The following is a 27,742-nucleotide window of genomic DNA, read 5'->3' as shown; positions in this document are numbered from 1 at the left end:
CATGCCAATAGCTAAAACAAGGGGAGCATTTCGTTGTCCAAAGATGTATCAATTACAACCAAGTGTGTTAGGCTTTCTCAGCCATCAAAACAGTGGATGAGAAAGCCTAACACACTTGGTTGTAGTTGATACATCTTTGGACAACGAAATGCTTCCCTAGTTTCAGCTCTTGGCATGATGAAGAGTAATAATAGATTTTTGTATTAATAACTTGTCTAGCTCGTGTCATGTGTTGATGCACAAAATGTTCTTTTAGGTACATGGTGTTGGAATAATGTGGACATACATTGATTAAATATTTATTCCAACACCACGTACCTAAAAGGACATTTGTGCATCAACACATGACATGATTTAGACAAGTTATTAATACAAAAATCTACTATTGCTCTTCATCATGCGAAGAACTGAAGCAAGGGGAGCATTTCATTGTCCAAAGATGTATCAATTACAACCAAGTGTGTTAGGCATTCTCAACCATCAAAATAGTGGATGAGAAAGCCTAACACACTTCGTTGCAGTTGATTCATCTTTGGACAATGAAATGCTCCCTTGTTAGTAGCTATGATCTGAACTCAAGTTTGATTTTATCTAGCTTGATGAGCTCACAAGCTCATAGTTTGAGTAAAATGCCAATAAAACTCTAAAATTTTTAAATTTTGCAATGCGTCCATCCTTGAGATGAATGACCGTCCCTGGTATAAAATTAACACAACTCAATCTCAAGTCATACAAATATAGATAAAAAGACTAAAATGCCTTTGAAGTTACCTGTGGGTGATACATCCATAAATTATTGTAGACGTTATATCCATAAATTAAAAGTCATTGAAATAATTTCATTAAATTTCAAACAATGTCATATTTTAAAGTGTTTTTAAGAACTCTTCTAAAAGCAGGTTGTGCACTACTTTACATAAACCATTCTAAACTAATATTATTACCAAATAAAAAGGTTGATCGGTTGTAACAACATACTTAACTATATAGCCTCTTATATTTTGTTGACTATGTTTGAAGTTAGAAATCTCGTTATTGTAGTATTTGATGAATTAGCAGATGGATCAGATACCAATATTGCCATTGTGAAGGAAATTTGTTGTTGTTCTTTTAAGTGATATGACATTTTTTCTGTAAGGCTCATTTATATTCTTATGGAGATGCTTGGTGCTATCTGAACTCGTATATGTTAAAGTGAAACTACAATATTTATATATTATACGTTGAACAATTTTACTGTCAACTATATCTTGTCTTTGACTAAAATGCTCCCAAATGGTAGACTTTTACTTTTTTTTCTCAGCGATGGTAGTGGCAATTAACATAGTACTCAAATTATGTATCACATAATAAAGCAAAACCTTAATTTTTTATAAAGTGTATTGTATCATATTGTAGGATATAATTTTTAAAAATAGTAACAATAATTTAATAAAAAATTTTTAATTGCCACATTACAATTTTAGAAAATATCATAAACATAACGTAAAATTATAAAATATATCAAGCACGCCCTTGCTACACAATTAATTTTCTAAAAATATGTGTTAATTTATATGAATAATATGTATCATATCATACGTTATGTTTATTATATTATATTAATTTATAATACATTTTAGGGGACATATTATTTATACTTATATTATATTTTATCGTACGATACGTATAATGTATCATAGAATGCTAATAACCTTGGGCATTGTGACTATGATTGTAATTTTTTATTTGATAATTTGTCAATGTGTGGATTTTCTTTATTATCAAAATAATAAAAAGATTAAATTCATTTGAAATTTGGTTCATTTTAAAATAAATGTGGTGAAAAAAATATAATTGATTAAATTGAATAAATATAAAATAAAATAATAACAAAAATTTATGGGTCGGATTAGTCCGGGAGCCTTTTCGTGAGACACTGAGACGACCTGCCATATTTGTGGGCATGCCGTGGTGGCAAATTGCGGGCCTGTCAAGATTGGGCCGTCCCTAAACTACGATCCATTACACAAGTTTTCCCTCTGGTAGTAGGGAGGGACAGAAGACTTTCTTTTGTTTTTTTGTTTTTCGGTTCAGTGGGACTGAAGACTATTTTCTCCATATAGACGACATGGAAACCGAGACAGCGGAAGTGTCGTTAGAGCCACCCAAAATACAACGCCTAGAAGAGTCCGTAGTCAACCGCATTGCAGCCGGTGAGGTTATTCAACGCCCGTTATCCGCCGTGAAAGAACTCGTTGAGAATTCGCTTGACGCCAACTCTACTTCCATAAACGTCGTCGTTAAGGACGGTGGCCTCAAGCTCATTCAAGTTTCTGATGACGGCCACGGCATTCGTGTATGTATAATCATTGTTATTATGATTAATGTTTTTTTTTTCCCTTTTTCTTCTCGTGAAGCAAACGGAAAATATTAATTTTCTTTGTTTAAATTTCAGTATGAGGACTTGCCAATACTTTGCGAGAGGCACACTACATCCAAGTTGTCGAAGTATGAGGACTTGCTGTCGATTAAGTCCATGGGATTTAGAGGAGAAGCTTTGGCCAGCATGACTTATGTTGGTCACGTGACCGTGACAACCATCACCAAAGGGCAGTTGCATGGTTATAGGTGTATCTCACAAATTTTCCGCAAATCTGTTCAGCAATTTAAAATTTAAGTTTATTTTCTTGGTGATTAATGGAGTTTTTTTTTTTTTTTTTGTTTTAAAGTTTTGATGAACTCTTTTTTTGTTCAGGGTATCGTACAGAGATGGTGTGATGGAGCATGAACCAAAGCCATGTGCTGCTGTAAAAGGAACGCAGATAATGGTATGAAGAAGACCTTTTGTTTTGATGTGGAAGTTGATGAATGTTAGTTACAATTTTGATTTTCTGTTTTCATGGTTGTAGTGTGGCTTATGAATTTTTTTTAACGATTGAACTTGTATGAGATAACTGATTTTTCATTACAGTATGAATTTCCTATGTGAACTTTCTACAATTGGCAGCTTTAATTTGCTTTTATTTGTTTCCCCTTTTTCTTGGTCTAATGTTATTTTATTTTTTGTTCTAAGGTGGAGAATTTGTTTTACAACATGATTGCTCGGAGGAAGACACTCCAAAATTCTTCTGACGATTATACGAAAATTGTTGATTTGTTGAGCCGGTTAGCCATTCATCATATAAATGTGGGCTTCTCTTGCAGAAAGGTTGGTGTATATGTTACAGATCATTGTTATAATTCTGATGGGTTATTTGCTGTTTGTAAATTCTGTCGATGGCTTGGTAAGGCATTTGTAACTTGTTGACATAATATAGCATGGAGCTGCAAGAGCAGATGTTCACTCAGTTACTACATCATCAAGGCTTGATTCTATTAGAACTGTTTATGGGGTATCAGTTGCACGCAGTCTGATGAATATAGAAGCTTCAGACAGTGATTTCTCAAGTTCGTCTTTCAAAATGGATGGCTTCATATCTGGTTCCAATTATGTGGCAAAGAAAACAACAATGGTTCTTTTTATCAATGGTATACATGATCTATTCAATGCTTGAGAATTAGAAAGTGTTTACATGGTTTACAAGGATGCCTTATCTCTACTTTTTGGATTTTTTGTTATAAATTTTGAAAGGTAGAATATTTTGGATAAGCTTTTATATGTGTTATTTATTTATGCATTTTTGAGAAGTTTGTTTTAACCTAAAATTAATTTGTGTAAATTCATGTCATTTAAGTAAAATGATTGGAGATTATACAGATTATTTATTTTCTTATTCTCTTGGACCAAAAATTTCTAATCTGGTTTATTTGTTGTTTAGTTTTAGTTGAGCATGCAGACAATGGATTCTCATACCTAAGCTTTGTTTCTGTTCTTATATTAGTTTTTATACTCCAGATAGGTTGGTTGAGTGTTCTGCTTTAAAGAGAGCTATTGAGATTGTTTATACTGCAACCTTGCCTAAAGCTTCAAAACCCTTCATCTACATGTCAATTGTATTACCATCTGAGCATGTTGATGTGAATGTGCACCCGACAAAGCGAGAGGTAGGTGTTTCTGTTTCCTTGTTCCCTATACTATGTTGCTTGTGGGGATTGCCAAATCATAGAAGTAATGTCATGGGTAATTTTTTTTAAAATAAAAGTTAAAAAAAAAAAAAAAGAAAGGAAGCACCTACGGGCTTGCTAAACAATTGGCAGAAAGTTCAGTTGGTTTGGTTTTTCCTGCAGGAGTAGCAACATTGTTCAATTATGCGTATTGCCAACCACTAAATTATTCTAGAACTGGATTCACACAGCATTTCTTCCTTATCTCATGGATTGCTTATCTTACATCAGATGTAATTTGAATTATTAGATATGGTTGCTGTTTTGCTTTGAATACAAACTTCTATTATCTGTAATTTCTGTTGAATCTATACTTGAGGGGCAATTGAAGTGAAGGTTATTAACTTTTCACTTCATTTTGGAATAAGATTCTATATTGTTGACATGTTGGATTTTGACACTTTGGTGAAGAAAGTAGATTTTGACTCTCTATGTTTGAAGGTAAATAATAACCGTGTAAAATCTAGAGAAAAAGTTTTTGTCAATAAACTTGCACTAGCTTTGGCTTTTTCAATGTTGGGATAAATAATTTATTAATGCCCTTTACACAAAACTGCAGGCTCTTTGCCTTCAGTGGCTGCTGGGGTTTCCATATTTGTAAAAATGGATCATCTTGTGTTTGTCAACTCCTTCCTTAAAAAATCCCTCATAAGATTTTCTTCTTTTTGTGACATTGCACAAATTTAAAAGTGATTAATAGTAAGTCTATAGGTAAAATCAATTAAACTAAACTCTACCTATTATCCACTCACCTGATCCTCTTAGAGTTGGCCACTAAGATATATTTGTCTTGTATTTGATTTTTTTGATATAACTATAGCATGCCTTATTAAAAAAGAAAAGTGAGGTTCATGGGTTTGATTTGGTTCCAGTTATTTTGGTGTACCAAATGATTCATTCAATATGTATAGTTATTGTTAGAATATTATTTAAAGAAGGGAATTTCTACCATATTGGTACATATAGATGCTGGTCCATTATAAACTATTTCGTAATGATGGAATAATTCTCATTTAGTGGTTCCAATCTCTCCTGTACAATAATTTTTATGGTATCATATAACGATGCATTAAAGGGATATAATAATGAATATCCATTGGCTATGGAAAGTGTGACCTAGGGAATATACTGGTTAGGTATCGCATGGATTCTTGGACTAATAATGCAAATGCCAAAATGATATTATGAGAGGACATTACCAAAGTATTTTGTAAAAGTATATGTATGTTCTGTTATTTAAGAGGAGCTATGTATTGGAATGCAGGTAAGCCTTTTGAATCAGGAAATCATTATTGAGAAGATACAGTCAGTTGTTGAATTGAAATTGAGACATTCAAATGAGGCAATTTCATATCAGGAACAGGTAGATGAGGAGCTAATACTTTAAGTCTGTTTTAAGATGATATTTCCTTTGTCAAGTATGTGCCCTCAGTTGATTTCATTCCTTTGCCTTACTTCACGTCATTTAGCAAAAGAGTAGAAGAGGCATGAGATCATAATTAGTTTCAACTTTACATGAATCTGAATTAATCATCCAATGCTGAGTCACTTCATTATTGTGTCATTTAAACTTTATTTTGATATTGAAAAGTTATGCTTGGATAAAAAATTTCAACGATTTAATTCAATCTGTTGCTTGTGGATGATACCAACCATATCAACAGTTTGAATACTGATAATAAGTTGCTGATATCACAAAAAAATTTGTATTCTACATAGTTTTTTTTTTTTTGGATAAGTATTCTACATAGTTTTAAAGAAATGTCAGGATGTCTTGTTCTATAATTTGCACATGTTATTTATTCTGGGGCACAAGTTTGGGGCAAGTTTTTTTTTTTCTCCTTAAAACTTTTTGAATTGTAGGTCAAGTAAGTTATAAGATTAGAAGAAAATAAAAAATAATTGAACTAACAATTCACCATGAAGAATACTAGATAGAAACAATTTAAAGCATTTTTTTGGACTGTGAAACCCAATAATTGATTTCTGACCTAATTACCGTGAGTGCTGATAAACTAGGTAGAGATTTACATTCTCTAGATGAAGGAGATAATTTTTTCTCATATTCCCCCCTTCTTTGCCATGTTGACTTCAAAATCTTTGTTCTCTACTCTAAATTTCCGGCTTTATTTGGGTATACTGGTGTAAATTGGAAACCTTTTGTTTAACTAGATTAGATGACTTTGGATTATATGACAAGAATAAATGGTTGTTGTCTGCAGTATAAGAAATAACTTTCACCATTGTTTGTAAATTATTATTTATGAGGATTAGCTGTTGAGGTTTCTTATAGTTTTTCACAGGACCTACTGAAGTTCTTTTTTGTTTTTTTCGTAATTCTTTAGTCCATGTAAATTTATCAGAGAGGTTAATTTGGGCTTTTCTCTGGATTTTCTTGTTTTGGTTTTCATATTCTGTTGTTACAGTTCTTACAATAAATTGTCGGAAAGATGATAATTTATTGGGTGGATGGCATACATGCTTCTACTCTTTCTTTAAGCATTGCTAGTTTATTATATTATATGAATTTTAAACATAATGACAATCTATGATTTGTTCCAATGAGAAAAAATTAATTCATAGATATCTACAAATATGTAGAGTTCCAAAGCTTTAAGAGCCACTGTTTGTACCAAGATACTTTTACTAAAACTGTCAGTCCTTTCTGCTTATGCAACTATATTTTTATTTTTGCAAATAAATTCAGGTACTGGTTTGGTTATGTTAGATACCTGGAAATGAGTTTGCTGTATGACTATTTTTCTGGGTTTTATCCACTGCTTCAATCAGTTGCACTCCCCTCCTTCAACTATGCATCTTCTTAAAACCAACACATCAATAACACAAACAACTGGCAAACAACACAATCTCAGTCTACCAAGCAATCAAGATTCCAATTCAACAGCAAGTATGAAATAAACATCCGGAACCGAAATTATACAAAATAAACACAAAAAAAGACTTAACTTCCAGTAGACCACGGGCTGTCTGAGAGGGCTGGTTCTCTCCCTCAGTTCTCTCCTAATTTTCCTGACTTTTCTGCTACCTCTCCCTCAGTTGTCACTTCCTTTTTGTTGCTCCTAACAGCCAAGTCTTCTCCTGCTTTGCTACGTTTCATCCTCAGTCAGGTGGTTCTTGCATTTGTGAGTCTTCCATCTGTTCCAATCCAATGCTGCTATGTGTTTTTAATTGCTCCATCCTTCTGCCAAAACTGCTGCTGCCACGTGTACCCCTTCTTTGGATTTTCTTCTTCTTGCGGGAGACATATATCTGAGACCTAACAGGCCATAAGATATTCGCTTAACTGGAAAAACTTATGTATTTTTTAATGGAGTTTGAGATACTTTTTACCGACAAGGTTATGCCCTTGACACTCTACTTAAATATGGACTCAGTTTAATCTAATAATAAGTGCATCTAACAGTATAAAAGAATAGATACTTTTCCAACTCAACAGTTTCAAGTTGAGTTCATTGCGTGCATTGAGAGTTCGGCCCAACTTGCTATAATCTTAGATGTGTAGCCTCTCTTATTAGTTGAGGCATCAGTTGAAGTGATGGAAATGTGTAGTCTAATGAAACAAACCTTTTGCATATTTGTTTGCATGCCATTGTCTAACACAGTACAAATTCTTAACTGCATATATCTTTTGGATTTTTCCACCTCTATTATAAGTATGTAATTTTCAGCTTTTTTTTTTTTTTTAATTTTGTCTACTATTTTTTCATGCATGATACAGACTGTGGAATCCTCTCCTTCTAGCTCCATGGGTACAAGCAAGGACTTGCAGCTTAATAACCTTTCCCCTGGTATGGAAAATGTTTCGCTCTTAGGTGTGCATGCCTTTGGTTGGGGTCATCATTTTAGCATTTTGCATTCAATGATGGGGAGGGTAATTGACTTATGCTCTTCCAAAAAAGCTTACCATTATTTATATTGATTTCTTAATGAGTTTATGAAGGATACTTGCACTACCATCAAATGTCAATATTTCACTGTTAAAATTATGGGGTATAAAGGGTTTTCACCCAAAATTATTAACTCTGGTAGATACATTTGTTCATTACACAGAAGTGTTTTATTTATTTATTTTATTGGTGTGTTCAATTAGGGCCAAAATCACAAAAGGTTCCAATGCATAAGATGGTAAGAACAGATTCATCAGATCCAGCTGGAAGGTTGCATGCTTACCTCCAAACCAAGCCTCATAATCATCTTGCAGAGAAGTCTAGTTTAAGTGCTGTGAGGTAGGATCTATATTTGATGGACATATACTTACCTTTGGATGCTACGAAACTGCTTTTTCTTACATTTATAAAAATTAATTTAACATCAGTGGTAGAAAAATTCTACTATAGGAATTGATTAAATTTTATTTTTTGTGACATTTATTTATTTGTAATTACACTGTACTGGTAAGTGCTCTAATGTGGGGATGTCAAGACTAGCATCCTAATATATAAGGATGTTTTGAGAATTTCTTCTTCAATAGTTTCTTGACAGTGTTGCGGTTATTAGTTACTGAACTGTTTTTTGGCATAGTTCTCTACTTTTTTGTTTACCTTCCACTCTTTGATGTTTGCTTGATTTCATCTAAGAGTGTTTCATATGGAGAGTTGCTGTTCTTGCTTGACTGTTCAATGTTGTACTTTGCTGGCTGTTACTTTTTAAGGGCATGTGGAATTATTCAAGTTGTATTGCAATGATGTTTAATTTTACCCAGAAAAATGGGTGGGGTCTTTATTAATCCATGCAGAATAACTTTTAGTTTAGTTTTCAATAACATTGAGGCTGAAAGATTTTGTTTCTTAATCATGACTCTTTTGATCCCAAAACCCCTTTCCCAATTGTATTTGACAGCATAGATGAACTTTTAAAGAATACTTTCTTGCCTCTCCATTTCACCAATTCACCTAGTCCTGCCTGTGCATTCTGTGTCAGCTCTACAATACAGAGTCTAACACTTACATTTTGTTCTAGTATAGCCTCTTTGTTTGTCCATACATAATATTTTTCAATGTTTGAGTTTGGATACCATTAGTTGGGCTTTCCCGACCAGTTTGGACATCTGTGATTAATGGTTCCTCAACATAGCATCAAAGCTAATTTGGATCTTTTTTGTTTCAAATGTTGAAAATATGTTAATGCAGCAGTAGGATGTAAGAGTAATTTAGTCTTTATCATTATATATTTTAAGGATTACTTTGTCCAAGTTAATTGAACATTTATGTTACTACTTTAGTAGAATTAAAATTATGTTTCATTGGGATTTTGGTTATAACATGTAAAAATGCCATATTTTATGTTGAAAACTAGTTGTTAAACATTTGTTTAAATATCATTTTCTTGAATCTCTGCCTAAGTTCTCTTCTAACTTCATCCCTTTATTCATTTGTCTCTCTTATTCTTTTCATTTCTTCTATTTCTCCATTTTCTATCAGTTATTCATATCTGCTCCTCATTGTCTGTTCATTCTGTTGATTAATTATAATTTTGTTTTTGATCCACAAATTTTTGTGTTTGGACACACATGACATGAGCTTAAGCAGTTGGGATTACATTCTTCAGTCATTGAGCTAGTGATGGGGCAAGATCATAAAATAAATGGGTTGTAAATTTCTAGTGATAAAAACCAGTTACAACGAGGGGCCTAATGGGCATGGTCATACACTGAGGAGCTTACCAATATTGTTGCTTTGTTAGCTACCCAAAGGAAGAGGAAACACCAATTACTTATAGTATGTTCAGCGCATCTCTGATAGATTATTTCTTAGAGCATACTGATAGGAGTGTAAGGTAATTCCCACATGATATGATGTATAAAAAATTAAAAAAACTAGTTTTTTGTTAATGAGATGTGCAAGTATGGGATATCTCATGAAATGATGCACTATTTTAAATATTCCACTAAGATTTGTTATAAAGTTATATACATACATACATATATGTGTGTGTGTGTGTGTGTGTGTGTGTAGATTGTCATGCACAACATAGGCCATGAATATTATTGTTACTTCTTCTGAATAAGAAATCCTATTATGCCCATACTTTGTTACTTAATATTCGGTTTAATACCTCTGCTTGTAGGTCTTCTGTTAGGCAAAGAAGGAACCCAAGTGAAACTGCTGATCTTACCAGTATTCAGGAACTCATTGATGATATAGAGGGAAACTGCCATTCTGGTAACATTCTGATCATAATTTCTGTGCTGTTGACAGTAATAAACCTTTCATATGTAGTTAGATTTGTAACTTGTGTTTTTATGTATGTTTGTGCAGGTCTACTGGAAATTGTGAGACACTGCACATATATAGGAATGGCGGATGATGTTTTTGCGTTGCTTCAGCATAACACTCATCTTTATCTTGCTAATGTAGTGAACCTAAGGTAATATTCCTTCCCTCTTCAATTTCTTGACATTCTTTACTTCATTTTCCCGTGATTATCACTCCTGGTTAACGAATGTAAACTTCTGGCCTTGATTTAGGATGTGTTGTTGTTGTTGGTTTTTATGTTTGATTTTACGTATTATGTGTTGCAATTTCTTAATCTTGTCAGTGAAGGGGAAATTGATTTTTTTTTTTTCATTTGTAAGTATTGAAAGTTTACTGTGGTCCTGGCATGGCTTTTAGTTTTCTCCTTGAGACTGATCAAATCCTTGATTTGTTAGCCTTTCATACCATTTCTCCATTGTATTTCACTTCACGTCTGCTTTTTCCTGTATGTTTCTCTTCCTTGGCAAATTATTACTGATACGAATGTCTTTGTTCATTATGGAGTTCTTTTTACTGAAATAAATCAGTGTAATAATTAGTGCTGAACATATTTAATGCCCTTATTTTTCCTCTCGTGTAACAACTCTTTCGATGGAGTTGTTAAAGCTCTGGCTTCCTGCTATCTGCTAGTGTCCTTGTTTTATGACTAGTTCTATGACTTGTTTGAAATGATCACTATCAGTATTTTTACAGCAAAGAGCTCATGTATCAGCAAGTTCTGCGACGGTTTGCTCATTTTAATGCCATTCAACTGAGTGAGCCAGCACCTTTGGCAGAGTTGATTGTGTTGGCTCTCAAGGAGGAGGACCTGGATCCAGAAAGCAGTGAGAATGATGACCTGAAAGAAAAGATTGCCGAAGTAATCTTCTCTACTCTTAAATCTATATTTCGAAGATTCTCAAACTTTTTCTAATGCATTCTGTTTCAGTCAGGTTGGAGTATTATTCCATTTTGTGATTAGAGCAAAAAAGATTCAGTTTTTTTTCCCAATATTTATTGGAGAGGAATTATAAATCTTAGCCTGAATTGTTTGTGATCCAGTTGGATCTGTGCTATACCTGCCCGGTGACAGTCTAACTTTGGCTATGGATGTAATTCTGGGTCAGAAAGAGTCTTGACTGAAACTTGATAAGATTTTAAGATGACCTCAGTCAAATAATCATTGTCCTGTGCTCTAAAGGTTGTCTTAGGAGAAGCCTTATATGAGACTACTTCCTCAAAAGGATAATACTCCTATGGATCAATTGTCTTTTGAATCAAACGGGATAATCAAACATATGGTGTTCACGTCCCTAAAAATTGTGGTTTCCTTGATATTTTTCCCAAATGTGTTTCTATTATAAGAAATTGGAAGCACTTATTTCTTACTTTACCACATTTTTCCTTTGCTTTTTTGTTAGGAGTAGGACACTTGTTCTCAATCCATAAGGTAGTTGTATTATAAAAGGCTGTTTAGGTTTTAAAAGGGGGAATAAAAAATATATAAGATTTTAGGTTTTGAGGCAGCCACTTTTGGTTGATTCAGGGAGGTCTTTGACGTCTCGAATTGTCAAAAATTGGGAGACCTCGAACTCTTCAAATTGTCTAGAATAGGAGGTCCCGAACTCCTCGAATTGTTTGGTTTATTCTTATAACCCTTTTATTAATGAAATAATTATTAGTTAATATGTTTTTGTATTTTAATTTTTTGTTTTATATGAATAAGGGGCTAGTTTTCTATCAAATGGTATTAGAACAGTAGATTTAGTGGGAAAGACAAATTGTCAACCGGAAAGTGAAGAGTCATCGGAATTGACATTAGAAAGTTGACTAGAAAAAAGAAAAAGAAAAAGAAGAAGAAGAAGAAGAAAGAGTGACAAGAAAAAAAATAAAAATCTAAATGAGAACGACGACACGGTGACGGATTTGTGATAAAACTCCAGCCGACTGTGGAAGAAGAAAAAAAATGAGTTAACGACACATGCTAGAAGAGTGGCCCAAAAAAAAAAAAAAAATAGGAGAAGAAAACAAAACGGTGACAATGGGAAGCTAGTTGAAACGGGAAGACGAAGCTAAGAAGAAAGTAGATGAAAGAAGAGAGAGAAAAAAAAGATAGGTGGCGTTTATTATGGAAAAAGCTACAAAAACTTGGATGGTTGGAAAAAGAAATTGAAATGTTGAATAGAAAAGTAGGGGACTACTAGCTTTGAAAGAAAAAAATAATTATAAACAAGTGGGAACAATTGTAATGAGTGTGGGAAACTAAAAAAAAGTAAGTGGACATAATTGGCAGGCGTGGAAAACTAAAAAGAAAGGAAAAACAAATATATATATATATATATATATATATATATATATATATATATATGAAGGGAGGGATTGAAAAAAAATCAGAAAACAATGAAAAGAAAAAAATAATATAAAAAATTATCCACCTCGAGGGCAAAGTGGTTTTGAGGGAGAGGGAAATGTTAGGATTGAGACACTTATTCTCAATCCATAGGATAGTTTAAAATAATTTTATTATAAATAGGGTTTATAAGTTTTAAAAGAGGGAAAAAAAAAATATTACGGTTTTGTAATTTGGGCAGCCAACCTTTACTGATTCACGGAGGTCTCACGTGCCTCGAATAGGAGATCTTGAACTCCTTGAATTGTTTATTTATCCTTGTAACCATTTTATGAATGAAATAATTTTTAGTTATTATGTTTTTGTATTTTAGGTTTTTGTTTTAGATGAATAAGGGGTTGAATTCAATTCTATTGAGGTTAACAGACTATTAATCAACTTTATTGAGTTCAACTGAGTGTCAAAATCTAGCTCTAAATAAGAGCTTTCCAACAGGAAACATGAGTCTTTTTGGACCAAAGTCACCAACAAATTGACTAGTGTTGTCATCAGTGCCAAACTTGAAGGTGGGAAGCGACAGTTCAACTTCCTTGGCTGAAAATGGTTTTTGGTTGAATACTAACAATGAAAATGGACCCAAATTGGAACATGGCCTCCGTATTTGGTGCGATGAGAAGGTTAACAGAGGTACAATATTAATATCATTAGAAGGGTTGTCGATGGTTCTTAATTATGTTTGGCAAATGGATTTTCAAGATGATGTTGATATTGTAAATGACAAGCTAGATTTTATCATTTTTTTGTTGAAGCCATTTTTTTGTCATAAGAATCTGTTGAATCATCTTGCAACATCGTCAAGGAGTTAATATTCACCAAATGCTCTTGCAATTTATTTGCAGAAGGGAGACTCAGTTTTTGTGCTACCCAGAGAGCATCTCTAAAAATCTCTCTCCATATTTTGTTCATGTCTCTACTTTCATTTTCCATAATTTCCCTTCTTTCCCTTCTTGATTCTAGTTTCTCTCAATTTTGAATCTATCCTGGAAACGTGCTTTGATACCAAATGCTAGGTACTCGGAGATTTGGCTCAACAGAGATGCCTGTTGTCGCTCTTCAATTCACAAAATCAACACTAGTATTCCCAACCAAGTTCTAGCACTCAAGAGCAAGGAAGCAAATATGAAAATGTACGAAATTAATGTAACTCACACAATAATGAAATGATAAATATTTGTATTGAGCAATTTTTCCCAAAAATGAAATACAAAATTTTGCCAAATGTTTTGCTACTCTGTTTACATTAATTTCTCACAAACTCATACAAAAACAAAACAAAATAAAAGACAACATAGATGATATTTCTCCCTCCGATATTTGAGAGGCTGGAAACTCTCCAACAAATCCCTTTTTCCTCAAATTTCTTCTCTCCTTTTTCTTTCCGCTCTCCAAGCCTATTTCATAGCACTTCTCCAAATCGCCTTGCTAATCTTGCTCTGCCAGCTCAACTCTAAAGATCTTCGTGGTCCTTACAGTTTGTTGCATCGAGTGTTGCTTGCCTACGATGCCTTCATTTGATGAGTGTTGGTTTGGTACTGTTCCATTAGCTTGTTGGTTGTCATCTGTCATCTCTTGGTTGTTGCCATGTGTCTTGACCTCTTTTCTTCCTTTTTTCCTCACATACACCTTGGCCCTAACATTTGGCCTCCCATCCAGAGGCACCTTGAATCCAATACACATATTATTCAACTCAAAATCAAGCTCAATTAGGCTTGACCCAAAGCCAAAATGGGGTGACCCAATACTCAACAATCCAATTATCACTCAACACTTAGCCCAACTTCCAATTGTCTCATCAACTACGTTGTTCTTTTCCGTCAAAGCCAAAGTTGCACAACCTTTGTTTCCAGATATCACCGCCACTTCAGTCAACTGAAACAAATTGGGTTTTACTATTTTTTTGTGGAAACCCATTTTTTTGTCATCAGAATCTGGTGAATCATTTTCTTGCGACATCGTTAAGGAGTCAATCTTCAATATGAACCCAACCTCTTATTCATTTAAAACAGAAAATTAAAATACAAAAATATAATAACTAAAAATTATTTCATTAATAAGAGGGTTACAAGTATAAACAGAACAATTCGAGGAGTTCGGGACCTCCTATTTTGGATAGTTTGAAGAGTCTGGGGCCTTTCGTTTTTTGACAATTTGAAGCGTTGGAAACCTTTCTAAATCAGCCAATGTTGTTTGTCTAAATTGCCAAACCCTAACCTAATGTATTTTTTTTTCTCTCCCTCTTTAGAAACTTAAAGACCCTATTTGTAATAAAACTACTTTAAACTATCTTATGAATTGAGGACAAATGTCTCAATCCTAACATTTTCCTCCCCTTCAAAATCACCTTGTTCTTAAGGTGGGTTTTTTTTTTTCTAATTTTTTTTTCAGTCCTATCTATATATGTACTTTTTTTTAAAATTTATTTTTCCTTGCTTTTCAGTTTCCCACACTTGCCAATTGTGCCCATTTACTTTTTTTCAATTTGCCACACTTATTACAATTGTTCCCACTTGTTTATAATTATTTTTTTTTCAAAGCCAGCGGTCCCCTACTTTTTTATTCAACATTTCAGTTTCTTTTCCCAACCATTAAACTTTCTACAACTTTTTCCATAATAAACACCATTGTCCTTTTTTTCTCTCTCTTTTTCTTTCATTTACTTTCTTCTTAGTGTTGTCTTCCCATTTCAGCCAGCTCTCCATTGCTACCATTCTATTTTCTTCTCCATTTTTTGTTTTTTTTTTTGGCCACTTTTTCGGATGTGTCGTCAACTCATTTTTTTTTTCTCCTTTCACCTGTGGTGGAGTTTCCTCCACAGCTGGACGGAGTTTTATCACAAATCCATCACCGTGCTGCCGATTTCGTTTAGATTTTGATTTTTTTTTTTGTCGCTCTCTTTTCTTCTTCTTTTGTTTTCCTTTTTCCGATCACCTTTCTGACATCAATTCCAGTGACTCTTAACTTTTTCGGTTGTCAATCTATCTTTCCCATTGGATCTATTGCTTTGATACCATTTGATATGAATCAAACCTTTATTCAACTAAAATAGAAAAGTAAACATAGTAAAATAAAAATCATTTCATTGATTGAAGGGTTACAAGGATAAACCGGATAATTCGAGGAGTCTGGGGCCTCCTATTTTAAACAATTCGAGGAGTTTGAGGCTTTCTATTTTCTGATCATTTGAGGTGTTAGAGACCTCCTTGAATTAGCCAAAAGTGGCTACCCTCAAAACCTAAACTCTGGAAATGGTCACTGTGGAGTCTTAAATCATCATCGGAGAAAAATGAGTTGATAGACATATGTTGGAGAAGTGGTCGAACACACAAAAAAAAAAAAAAAAGAAGAAAAATTAGAAGAAGGAGAAGAAGATGAAATCGACAGCAAAGACGTGAAGAAAGAAAATTTTATAGAAGACATAAGATGCAGGGAAGAGAGGAGGGGAGAGAAAAAGATTAAAAAAGTGGTGTGAGATAGCTTGAAGAAAAAAAAACAATTGTACTCGCACTTAATGAAAAAGAAAGTTAAAAAAAAATAGAGGAGTGGTTAGACAAATAGACAGGTGGTAGAGGAGTGATAAAAAAATGTACAATAGGCAGTAGAAAGGTGAAAATAGGTTATAAAAAGGCTGTTACATGTGGGAAATGTAAAATGTGTTTGAAGATGAAAAGAGGAGGATAACTAGTGGAAAGAGAAAAAGGAGATGTATGGAAAAAAATACGTAAAAAAGAAGTGAAAAAATCCAAAAAAATAAAAAAAAGAAAAAAATCCAAAAAAATAAAAGAAAAATCCAATATATATAGGAAAAAAAACCCCACTTTGAGGACAAAGTGGTTTTTCATGAGGAGAGAAATATTAAAATTTGGATACTTGTCCTCAATCTATAAGGTAATTTTATTATAAAAAGGGTATTTAGGTTTCAAAAGGGGGAAGGAAAAGTATATTAGAATTTACGTTTTGAGGACAACCACTTTTGGTTGATTCAAGGAGGCCTTCGGCGTCTTGAATTGCCGAAAAATAGAAGGCCCTGGACTCCTCAAATTGTCCAGAATAGGAGGTCTTGAACTTATCGAATTGTTTGGTTTATCCTTGTAATCCTCTTATTAATAAAATAATTTTTAGTTATTATGTTTTTGTTTTTTAATATTCTGTTTTAGATGAATAAGAGGTTGGGTTGCCACCATTTTTTTAAACTCTTTTTAATTGCCACTGATCACTTTTAAACAACAACTAAGGAAGGTGAAATTTTGCTGTGGGTGTCCACATGTTAATTGCTTCCAAGATATTTGGGTTTACCTTTGGTTGATAATCTAAGGACATTGAGTTTTGGGGATACTTTTATGAAAAAGTGGAGAGGAGATTCTAAGGTGTAAAGGTTTTTGTTATCTAAGGAAGGTAGACTTGCTTTTGTTTGTTTAAATGCTCTTTGGTATCAAGTTATTATGAGTATTTGTAGTCTTCAAAGGATTGGGTGGCATACTTATGGATTATTGAAGGGTTCTTGTACAAGTCCATGGAAGCCTATGTCTTGGGGTTTTCCTTATTTCTAATGCATTAATTGCTTCTCCTTGAACATTAAGCTTTTTGACGGGATTTTTTTGTGGATTAGAGAGAGACATGTAGGAGTGGTATTAATGTGAAAATTGGGAAGCAATTGCAAAAAAGGTAAATAATGGAGTTCTCTTTGTTCTTTTGTTTTTTTCCCAATGGTTAGGGACAACATCACTTAAGTTTCATGTTTTTAACATACTAGTCTTTTTGTTATTCATTGTATTCCTTATTATTGTTATATAGATGGGAAGAACTTTGGAACAAAATAACTTCCAAAATGTGCAGTTTTACCAGCTAATTGTGGTTTATATTTCCTTTTGGTCTTTTGTATAGATGAATACAGAACTGCTCAAGCAAAAAGGTGAAATGCTGGAGGAGTATTTCTGCATTAAAATTGACACTCATGGCAACTTGTCTAGGCTTCCTGTCATACTAGATCAATATACCCCTGACATGGATCGTGTTCCTGAATTTGTACTTTGTTTGGGCAATGATGTAAGTTCAAATGTTTAAAAATGACATTTATTTCCTATAAATCTTTCAATTCAGTAATTTAATATATTCTTGGTTGAAGTGGTAATCCTTATATTATTACCATGGTATTTCTTGAAATTTCTCAAAGCTGTTTTACAGAACTGCATATGCCCACATGTACTTGTGTGCCTGCAGTTTTTTCCATATTTGTTTGTTTGAGTTTCTGATTTACTGTGAAAAGTACACAAGAGCATGTATAGGATTGTGGTTAGTCTCCAACAAACTCATGGAAACTTGTTATCTCCTATGGAGAAGTCAAATTTAGCTGTAGCTTATAGACTAAATCTGTGGTGGTTTGTTGATAGATTGTTTCCTTGGCCTCGATTTATCCATTATGAGGCAAAAGGATGAATCTCAACCCATGTCATACTTAATGGGTTCAAACTGATCAAACTTATATCAGTCTAATCAAGTATCTTGCTAAAATAAATATCATGTGAGATTGATTATTTATTTAATGGTTAAAAGATCTTCAATGCAATCCTTCTTGGTGAGTGGAAGTCCAGAATTGAATGTCTGACATGACATCTCTCCAATAGACATGGGATGTGATTGATATTTAATACTTCTGTTTTTTTTAAATATCAAAGTATCCATTGACGACCATGATCATACAAGCCACATAAGTTCGTTCGCCATGTTGGACAACTCCTCATAGTTTCGTCCATTCATAGGTAATTGAGGTAATTGGAGGTAATCCTCTCATACTCTCTAGGTAAGTCATGGACATAGATGGATGCCACTTTGGTGTCTGCCAGTGTTCTACGTACCGAATACTTGGTAGGGGAAGTTTTTTTCCAACACGCCATAGTATCAGGCCTTTTAATCTTCTCACTTTGTGACAACTGGAAGTTACTTTAATTCCTTATCTGATAATTTGGAGACATAAGTACTTTGAGGAAGACCTAAAGTGTCTATCTATTAATGGTAGGGCCATTTTCCTCTTCTCATTTAACTTACTCTCTGCATAATGTAATTTTCCTTCATTATTATAGGTTGATTGGGAGGAGGAAAAAAATTGTTTTCAGTCAATTGCGGCTGCCCTTGGCAATTTCTATGCACTGCACCCTCCTCTAATGCCCAATCCATCAGGGGAAGGTTTGGTATATTACAAAAAGGAAAAAGCTTTTACAAATCCTGAAGATGGAGAGCCCTCAAAAAATACTGGTATGGTTTTTTACTCCCCAAAAGTCTATTTGTTGATGAGTTCATGCTAAGTTTCTTGACTCACTATTCCATTGAAGATTAATTCTATAGTACTTTGGCATCCTTAATATCCTTATTAGAGTTTATTATAGGAGCTTTCTAAGTAATTAATTTGCTTGTAGAATTATTTGTATTAGATGCTCTCTGGGAATGTGTAGCAATAAGAAACAATGAGAAAACCATGAGAATAGTTTTGATAATTCTACATGGTTGTTACTGTTGGACATAATTTAGCATTATTACATGTAGTATTCATTATAGGAAGGCTTTATAGAAAATCCTTTTCTGTATGAGAATCCTTATTTTAAAAGGTGAAGACCTAAATGGAGTGTGACGAAGAATTTTGGGCCGTAAATCATTACCATTCATTAGCATTGCATTCTCAAAATTGTGACAAGAAAATAGATGATGTGTTATCCTTGAAAGGAAGCAGGATTTATCTGTTACAATCTGTTAGGTACCTGGAAATTCTCTGGCAGCAACTACTCACTGTAAATTTGCTCCAGCAGCACAAAATATGTAACCCAACACTTTTGTAATTTTTAATCTTGCTCCAGCAAGGGAAATATGTAACACACCACTTATCTAATTTTTTTTCAGCAATGCAGATTCTATTTCACTAAAATACTATCTCCTCTCCTCCTTTCTCAACACCACAGCAACTCAACTCAACAAACCAAGCAAAGATATCAAGTTCAATGGAACAGTAAGGAAACTCACAAACAGTAACATAATTCATTCTCTTCATTTATGGAAAATAGATACAACATTATAATGTTTATTACACCATTTGATTCAACAAAAAACAGAAAACATAGCTTCAGACTGCAAGCAAAATAGAATAAACTTTGAGCTAATTTCCTCGGCAATTCGAGAGGCCCAAATCTCTCCCTTCTTTTCCTTCTGATTTCTCTCATGTCTTTCCCGCCTATGCCGCCTCCTTTTTGTTGTCCATAACAACCAGATTTTCTGCTGCCTTGCCATATCTCTTCTCTGCCTCTGGTGGTCCAGACAATTGTAACCTTGCCATTTGTTCCATTCCCAAGCTGCCATGTGTGTTTAATTGCTCCAAGTTGTTAATTTTGCTGCTGCAATGTGTCCTTCTTCTTGTGAGCAACATATATCCGGGACCTAGCACAATCTCAAGTGAGAGACCTACTGAGACTACCGACTCCAAAAATTCCCCTAATTGGCTGACAGAGATCAGAAAACAAATCAATTTCAAGGACGATTGTGGTGCAGCCATTGCCACATACATCTGAGACACTTGTTGGAAAAATCACGTGAAACCAACGAATTGGAAGTCGCTAGTTTTGAATGAGAGTAAGAGTTTTCAAGCTTCTGTAGAGGAAAAATCCGAGAGACCAAGCACCAGTAGCTAGACAATGGGTGTATGTTTGAACAACGCTTAAGTTGAACAACTTCATAGAATTTTGAACCAATTGACAAAGACTAGTTCGAATCCAACAAATTGCACTTTTACTCATAAAGGTATTGCTTTCTCAATCCCAATAGACCAAGATCTTTAACTCAGAGGCATCCACTCATGTGACAGGTAATCTCTAGTTATTTTACTCATAATTTCCATCTTTATAGAATTCTCGAGCTAAAATAGCTAATGGTACTTTCTCTCTTGTATAGCTGCTAAAGGCTCAATTTGCCTATCAAATACTATTGTCCTTTACTCAATGCTACATTTGCCAAACTTGACATACAATTTGGTGTTAGTTAGAAAATTGACTTAAGAACTTAACGTTATTGCTAAGTTCTTAACAACTTTGTGTGAAATCCAAAGGCAAAGATCATGGAGGATGATTGGCGATGCTAGGGAGGATGATGGACTCTACTCCTTTATGGATGATGCAGAAACAAGCTTTAGTGATAGAGAATAAACTTGAAATAATGTTGTGGTACTGTAGGTCAGGCCACCCCAATTTTTATTACCCAAAACATTTGTTTCCAAATCTTTTCATGAACTAGTTTTTTTCTTTTGAAGTTTATCAATTAGCAAAGCATACTTGCACATTATTTCTTGTCAAACCTCACCAAGAGTCTCATCCTTGCTCAATAATTCATAGTGATAGTTGGGATCTTTTTCACATAAATAATATCTCAAGTACATGGTGGTTCATTACCTCTATCGATGACCATACTTAAGTCAATTGGGTCCATCTCCTCAAAGAAAAATTTGAGGTGGTAAAAACATGTCAAATATTTTATTCAATGCTATGAAACCAATTTCAAACTTCCATTCAAGTCCTGAGAACTAATAATGGAAAAGAGAACTTTCATTCAATCCTTGGGGATTATTTAGCAATCCATGGAATCATCTATCAAAATTTCCTATTTAGATACACACCAACAAAATGGCATAGCAAAAAGAAAAATTCAACACCTCCTTAAGGTTGCTAGAGCTCTAATGTTCACTATGCATGTCCCAAATATCTATAGGGTGAAGCAGTTTTAATACCGTCGTATCTCATTAATTGAATGCCCTTAGGACTTCTCACCAAACATATATGTCTTACCTTTAGGTTTGTTTTCTCTCTTCTGCTCAAGACCTTTGGGTACACAACCTTTTGTACATGTACATAGTCAAATCATTCAAAACTTTATCCAAAGTCAAGTAAATGTGCATTCATTGGATACTCACCAACTCAAAGAAGGTATAAATGCTGTTTCCCTACTATTCGACATGTATTTTGTCTCAATGGATATTACTTTTCTCGAATCACAACTGTATCTTCCCAAGTCTCCTTTTCAAGGGGAGTAACTAGGTGAAAATGAGCCTTGGGATTTAAACCTCCCAAACCTAGATCCTCTTCCATCTACTTCCTACTCAACACTATTGCCTGTTGTAAAGGTTGATCTCACTATATCATCTATAGTAAATGAAAAAGGTTTGCGGACAGGGAGAGTTAACTCTCGTTAACTTGATTTGTTTGTGTATTCTTGTAAAAATCATTCACAAAGTAGTGATTAACTGCAAGCTCAGTTGAGTCAAGATTCTAATCCAAGACCTAGCCTTGATACTAATTCGAGTTGAGAAATCATGGAACATGAACATCACAACAAAGACAATGGTGGTTGTCCCAAGATCAACTAGACCTATTTATTGCTCTCAGAAAATGGATTAGGTCATGTACCCAACATTCCATATCAAGGTCCATCTCCTATGAAAAATTGTCACATGAATTTCAAGCATTTATCTCTTTATTGTCTAAAATAAAGATACCAAAGAACATTTAAGAAGCACTTGCCATTCCCATAAAGAGGTTAACAGTTCAAGAAGAAATAAATGCCTTGGAGAGAAAAGGTACTTAAGAATTTTGAAGCTACCTAAGGGAAAGAAAACCGTATGATGCAAGTGGATCTTCAGTGTGAAGTATAATGTGAATAAGAGTATCAACAGATACAAGGCAATACTTGTTACTATAGGTTTCACTTAAACTTATGGTATAGGTTACTAGAAGACATTTGCATCAGCAGCTAAACTCAATACTATAAGGGTTCTCCTGTCATTAGAAACCAATCTTGATTGGTCGCTACAACAACTAGACGTAAAAAATGTTATCCTAAACGTGATTTACTTGAAGAGGTTTATATGGAACAACCACCTAGCTTTGCAAAGGATGGTAACCTAGTGTGCAAACTGAAGAAATCTCTCTATGATCTAAAACAATTACCAAGAAAATAGTTTGAGAAGTTTACTCAGGTATTCAAAGGAAGTGGATTTACATAAGCCTAGTTTGATCACACACTTTTCTATAAGTGCTCTGAAGGTGACAAAACTGCTATTTTAATAGTATATGTGGACAACATATCATCATAGGAGACAATGATGAAGAACTAGATACTCTGAAAAAGTCTCTTGCAGGAGAGTTTGAATTCAAGGATCTTAGAACTAAAGTACTTCTTTGGAATGGAAGTAGCTCGAAACAAAGTTGGGATTACTATATCGCAAAGGAAGTATGTACTTGATTTACTTCAAGAAATGAGAATGTTGGGATGTATACCTACTAAGGCCTCTTTAGAGCTAAATGTCAAATTAGGTATTGAGGGAGGTAAAGAAGTTGAACAAGAGCGGTACCAATGATTAGTGGAATGTTGATCTACCATTCCCACTCAATGCTAGACATCGCTTTTGTTGTAAATTTAGTAAGCCTGTTTGTGCATGCATCCAAGGAGAAACATTTTGAAGTTGTCTACAGAATCTTGAGGCATCCAAAAAAGCACTCTTAGGAAGGGACATTTTTTTCAAAAAATGTGATTACAAAATGGTAGAAGTCTACACGGACGTTGGTTGGGCAGGTTCATCCATATATATAAGGTATCTCAGGCTATTATAGTAATTTTTGAGTTAATTTGGTAACGTGGAGAAGTAAGAAGCAACTAATGGTTACTTGGAGCAATGCATAAGTTAAGTTTCGTGCATTGGCTCACAACGTACGTGAAGGAATATGGCTAAGGAGGTTACTAAGTGAACTAAAAATTCCTAGTAGGTCCCTTATAAAATTGTACTGTGAAAACAAGGCAGCCTTGAGCAAAGTACATAACCCAATTCATCATTACTGCACAAAACATGTGGAAGTCAACGCCATGTCATTAAGGAGAAGATCAATAATGAAGGTGTATGCTTGACTTATATTCCCCTTAGAGAGTAGACAACTAACACCTTGGAAGAGCCTTCATAGACCAAGTTTTGAAGATTTAGTAAACAAGCTAGGAATGGTCAACATATACAGCCAAATTTGTGGAGGAGTGTAGACATCTTGGGTATTCGTTAGGATATATTGACATGATACTCTCAATATGTGTATATAGGATAGTTGACAAGCTAAGATTTTTAGAGGAAATTAGTAATTTGATTTTCTTATTGTTTTGGAAAGAATCTCATTAGAATATTAGGAGCTTTAATTTATTTCGTTTTTATGGGATTGTGGAGTATGTCCACTTTCTATATGTTGTACTCTTATTTAAGAAATTAAAAATCAAAGTTGTATATTCTCTCAAAATTAGTTTCAGTGGTCATCATGCATACTACTCCTGGAGCTGCCTCTTGAATTTTACATTCTCTTTTATATCTCTCTAATTGGCTACGTAGAACATGTCAAGCTCATGCTAGAGTGTATGCAATGCTTTGTAATATTCGGTCACAGCCGGTTTGCCCTTGTTGCATTTCTTTGAGTTTGTTTTTTTAATCTCAAGAACCTAAGAGGCATTCTCAAGATCATAGTAATTCTCCTTAAGGGCATCCCAAATAGCTTCAGTAGTTCAAAGAAAGATATTTGTGACTGAAACGGGATTCCATTGAGTCAACCAACTAGGCCATACGATGGAAGTTTGAGCTCCCATGTGGCATATGTTGGATTTTTGGTATTGGGTTGTCTAGCCTCATTAGTGGTATATCCCATTTTTCCTCTGTGAGATGACAATTTGTTGGACTGATTCAAATGAAGTAGCGGAAGATACTTCCTTGTCTAACCCAAAGACCTCCTTTCCTGTGCTCAACATTGTGTATTCAAGAACAAATTGAAGAGACAAGCGAAAGAAGGGATATTAGGTAGATATTTGGTTTTTGGAGTGGAGCTACATTTTTTTGGCAATAGTAGAGATAAATCGACACTTTTTTAGGGCTATCTTTGTGTTTATAGCAATGGCAAAGGACTACAAAGGTAGAACAACACTATCTGTGCTATTTCGACAGTGTCTTTGCCTTTTTTTTTGGTCAAATTCTAGTTTTTTCTGGCTGCTTATGAACCTTTACAGCAGTGTCTCTGACTTTTCCGGCAAAGTTTGTGCTTTTTCGGCAGTTTTCAGGCTTTTCTGTCACCTTTTGGACCTTTTTAGTAATGTTTGGGCTTTTCTGGCAGTAGAGGGGTTACCAATGATTTTTGTTTTTTGGTAAACTCTCAACTATATCTCCTCAAGGAAAAAGAAAAACAACAAATTCTCCACCTTCAAAGCGCATTCTCTCTATTAGAGAGTCTAAAAGAGAAAAAAAAAAAAAACTTAGGACCATGACTTTGATGCTGTGAAACTAATTTTGAGAGTATATACAACTCTCATTTTTAATTTCTAAAATAAGAGTACGATATACAAGAAGTGCCCATGTCTCACAATTCCATAAAAAGGGGAAAAAATTAAAGCTCCTAATATTCTAACTAGCCTGTTGAGTTGTATATAATTATTGTTAAATTGTATACAGCTATAATAGAATTAAAATCAAGATATATTAGGATTAGAATCTGTAAAAAATAAGAAATTAGTTTATTATGCTTCCAATTATAGCTTATTGTAACATTATATTAGGATGTATTCTATTCACTATCAAATATACAAAAATTATCCAAACCAATATTTCACACAACCGATTATTTCTAATATAATAAGGAAATTAGATTAGTAATTTCCTCTAATAATCTAAAATAATCAACTATCTTAGATACATAAATATTCAGAATATCCTGTCAATATACCTTAATGAATACTTAAGATTTCTACAACCACCATATTTCTTCTCTGTAATTATTTGCAATAATGTGATCCCTCTCTCATTTATCGAGGATTGATCTTTTATCTTTTTATGCTGATTCACTTTAAGTGGAGTATGCTATGCAAAAATGTTGACCACGGTCTTTGATTGATGACTGTCTATGGCTAAATCCTTTGACATGGTACTGGGGAACACCTTAAGGATATTTGATAGATAATCTGTCTGCTAATCCCTATTCTCTCCTCTCTTAGGCAAGAGTGGAGAAAAAAATTATAATTGTGGTAATTAAGCAGTAGTTTTTGTTAGCATTGCAGCAGATCAAGAATACTTTAGGATCCTTGTTTATTTATCATCTATTGTTAGGTGATGGAAAGAAAATTTCACAAATGAGAAAAACAAAATGCTTGAATAATACCTGTTTATTGGTATGTAGTTTGTAGATTTTTTCTATTACTTTCCTACCAATTGTTTGTATTCAATGTTTTTATCATATATAATTATTGGTAATAGAGATGTTTTCACCGTTTTTGTATTTTAGAAAATTAGTCATAAAAAATGTTTGTGGATGCAAATGGAATATTAAAATACTAATGCAACTTATTGTTGTTATCTTCGAAATTTGTTTCTATAAACAAATATTTAACTTAATACAGTATGGACACTAAAAGCAGGGAATCTAACCAATTTTTGGGATGAGCACTAAAAGTGTTCAGCATGACTTCAAAGACAGTGTGAGATGGAGAATGTAGCACTGAAAGGTTCTGTTAAAGAAAGAAAATTCAGATTTCATTTGAAAAAAAAAAAAAGAAAAGAAAAGAAAAGAAACTAAGAACTGATTTTGTTATTTGTGCACCTCCATTTTGAGACATCACTATACTACTCTCAGGAATTTTGACCTTAGTGCTACTTGGTGGTTACAGGTGATGATGTTGAAATGGAGGTTGATATTGACCATGAACTATTTTCAGAGGCAGAGGCTGCTTGGGCTCAGCGTGAGTGGTCAATTCAGCATGTCTTATTTCCAGCTATGAGACTCTTTCTCAAACCACCAACTTCCATGGCAACGAACGGAACATTTGTTCAGGTAAGTTATTGAGTTATTACTGCGTGTAATTCTAATTCTGAAGCATTACAATTGGTTATGAATTTATTATATAATATTTGTGTGTGTTTTATTATTAATTTTAAATTTGTTGGTACTCTGGAGTTCAGTGAGTTGTGTTTTGAATATGTTGCACAGGACTTACCATCTGGGGAGTTCCTAAGGATTTCAAACCATTCAAATTGGATTACTTCGATCCTATATATTGCTTCTTTGCTATAATATACATTGTCAATAATTCTCAAAGACACTCTTATAGCTTCAGTCTTGTTTGTCATGAACTACTGATGTATGATTCTTGCTTCATCTAACTAGGTGGCAACATTGGAGAAGCTCTACAAGATTTTTGAGAGATGCTAACTGATATAATTGCCCCGAGACTTCAAGATGGATAGGAAATTGAGAGATATTGTTGAAGGCCCCCAAGGTTTTGTATAGTCTTATTCAGTTATCTACTTTTGATATTAACTGTTTTGATACTGCATGACTGGCAGGTTGGTGTCAACTGACATTAGGATTTGTGGAAGTAATAGTAATCTGCATGTATATTAATGTGGATCAGTTAAGCTTTTGATTGTTCATTTTGTAGAGTAAGATAATTCTATTTTTCAAGCTGGAAGTCAATATGTTTGTATTAGGCTGCTACGTTGATTTTGTTTTCTTTTTTGTTTGTTTCATCTTTAATGATTTTTTTCCGTTACCTTTGGCAACATAGAAGACCTGGCAATCCCAATCTATTTCGTGTTTAAGAGGGGAAAAAAATGAGAAAGAAAGAACAAATGTTTTGGAGAAGATTGGAATGTTTCAATTAGCAAGTTCCATTTGTCCTTATGATTCTTGGCAATTTTTTGCTCTTCTCCAGTTGATTTATGGTTCTGTTTGACGCATTTCGCATTTGTAAATATGATGAATGGTGTTTTGTTAATTTTTCATCAAGGAGTTGATGGAACTCTGTTCTTGCCTCAGTTGCATAGTAAAAAATCTACAGACTTGAATCACATTGTCATGCTACAAAGGAGAAATTCGATAGCATGGGTTGACAAAAACTACGTTAAAAACATGCATTTATTCACTTTCAGTTTAAAGTTCAGCAAGGACTTACAGGA

The 27,742-nt window shown here is 33.9% G+C and overlaps 1 protein-coding gene across 3 annotated transcripts; it reads left to right on the top strand.

Moving 5' to 3' along the window:
* The first annotated feature begins 2,053 nt into the window (after positions 1 to 2,053).
* On the top strand, positions 2,054 to 27,281 carry LOC123194799 (DNA mismatch repair protein MLH1). Of its 3 annotated transcripts, XM_044608227.1 has the most exons (16): positions 2,055 to 2,338; positions 2,438 to 2,610; positions 2,738 to 2,810; positions 3,056 to 3,190; positions 3,300 to 3,510; positions 3,878 to 4,026; positions 5,351 to 5,449; positions 7,826 to 7,895; positions 8,198 to 8,333; positions 10,174 to 10,268; positions 10,365 to 10,473; positions 11,055 to 11,220; positions 17,632 to 17,793; positions 18,828 to 18,999; positions 26,455 to 26,618; positions 26,952 to 27,281. In XM_044608227.1, the coding sequence occupies exons 1-16, from the start codon at positions 2,111 to 2,113 to the stop codon at positions 26,994 to 26,996; spliced, it is 2,187 nt and encodes a 728-aa protein (XP_044464162.1). In that variant the 5' UTR covers positions 2,055 to 2,110; the 3' UTR covers positions 26,997 to 27,281. The 3 variants fall into 3 exon arrangements, 2 of the variants coding, with proteins under 2 accessions (XP_044464162.1, XP_044464163.1); XR_006497330.1 differs by lacking the exon at positions 18,828 to 18,999 and having other exon boundaries at positions 2,054 to 2,338; XM_044608228.1 differs by lacking the exon at positions 5,351 to 5,449 and having other exon boundaries at positions 2,056 to 2,338.
* Positions 27,282 to 27,742: the final 461 nt, after the last annotated feature.

Source organism: Mangifera indica, chromosome 13, assembly GCF_011075055.1.
Source record: "Mangifera indica cultivar Alphonso chromosome 13, CATAS_Mindica_2.1, whole genome shotgun sequence".
In the NCBI taxonomy this organism is placed as follows: domain Eukaryota; kingdom Viridiplantae; phylum Streptophyta; class Magnoliopsida; order Sapindales; family Anacardiaceae; genus Mangifera; species Mangifera indica.
Note: the sequence above shows the minus strand (reverse complement) of the source record. Positions and strands in the feature narration are given on the sequence as shown.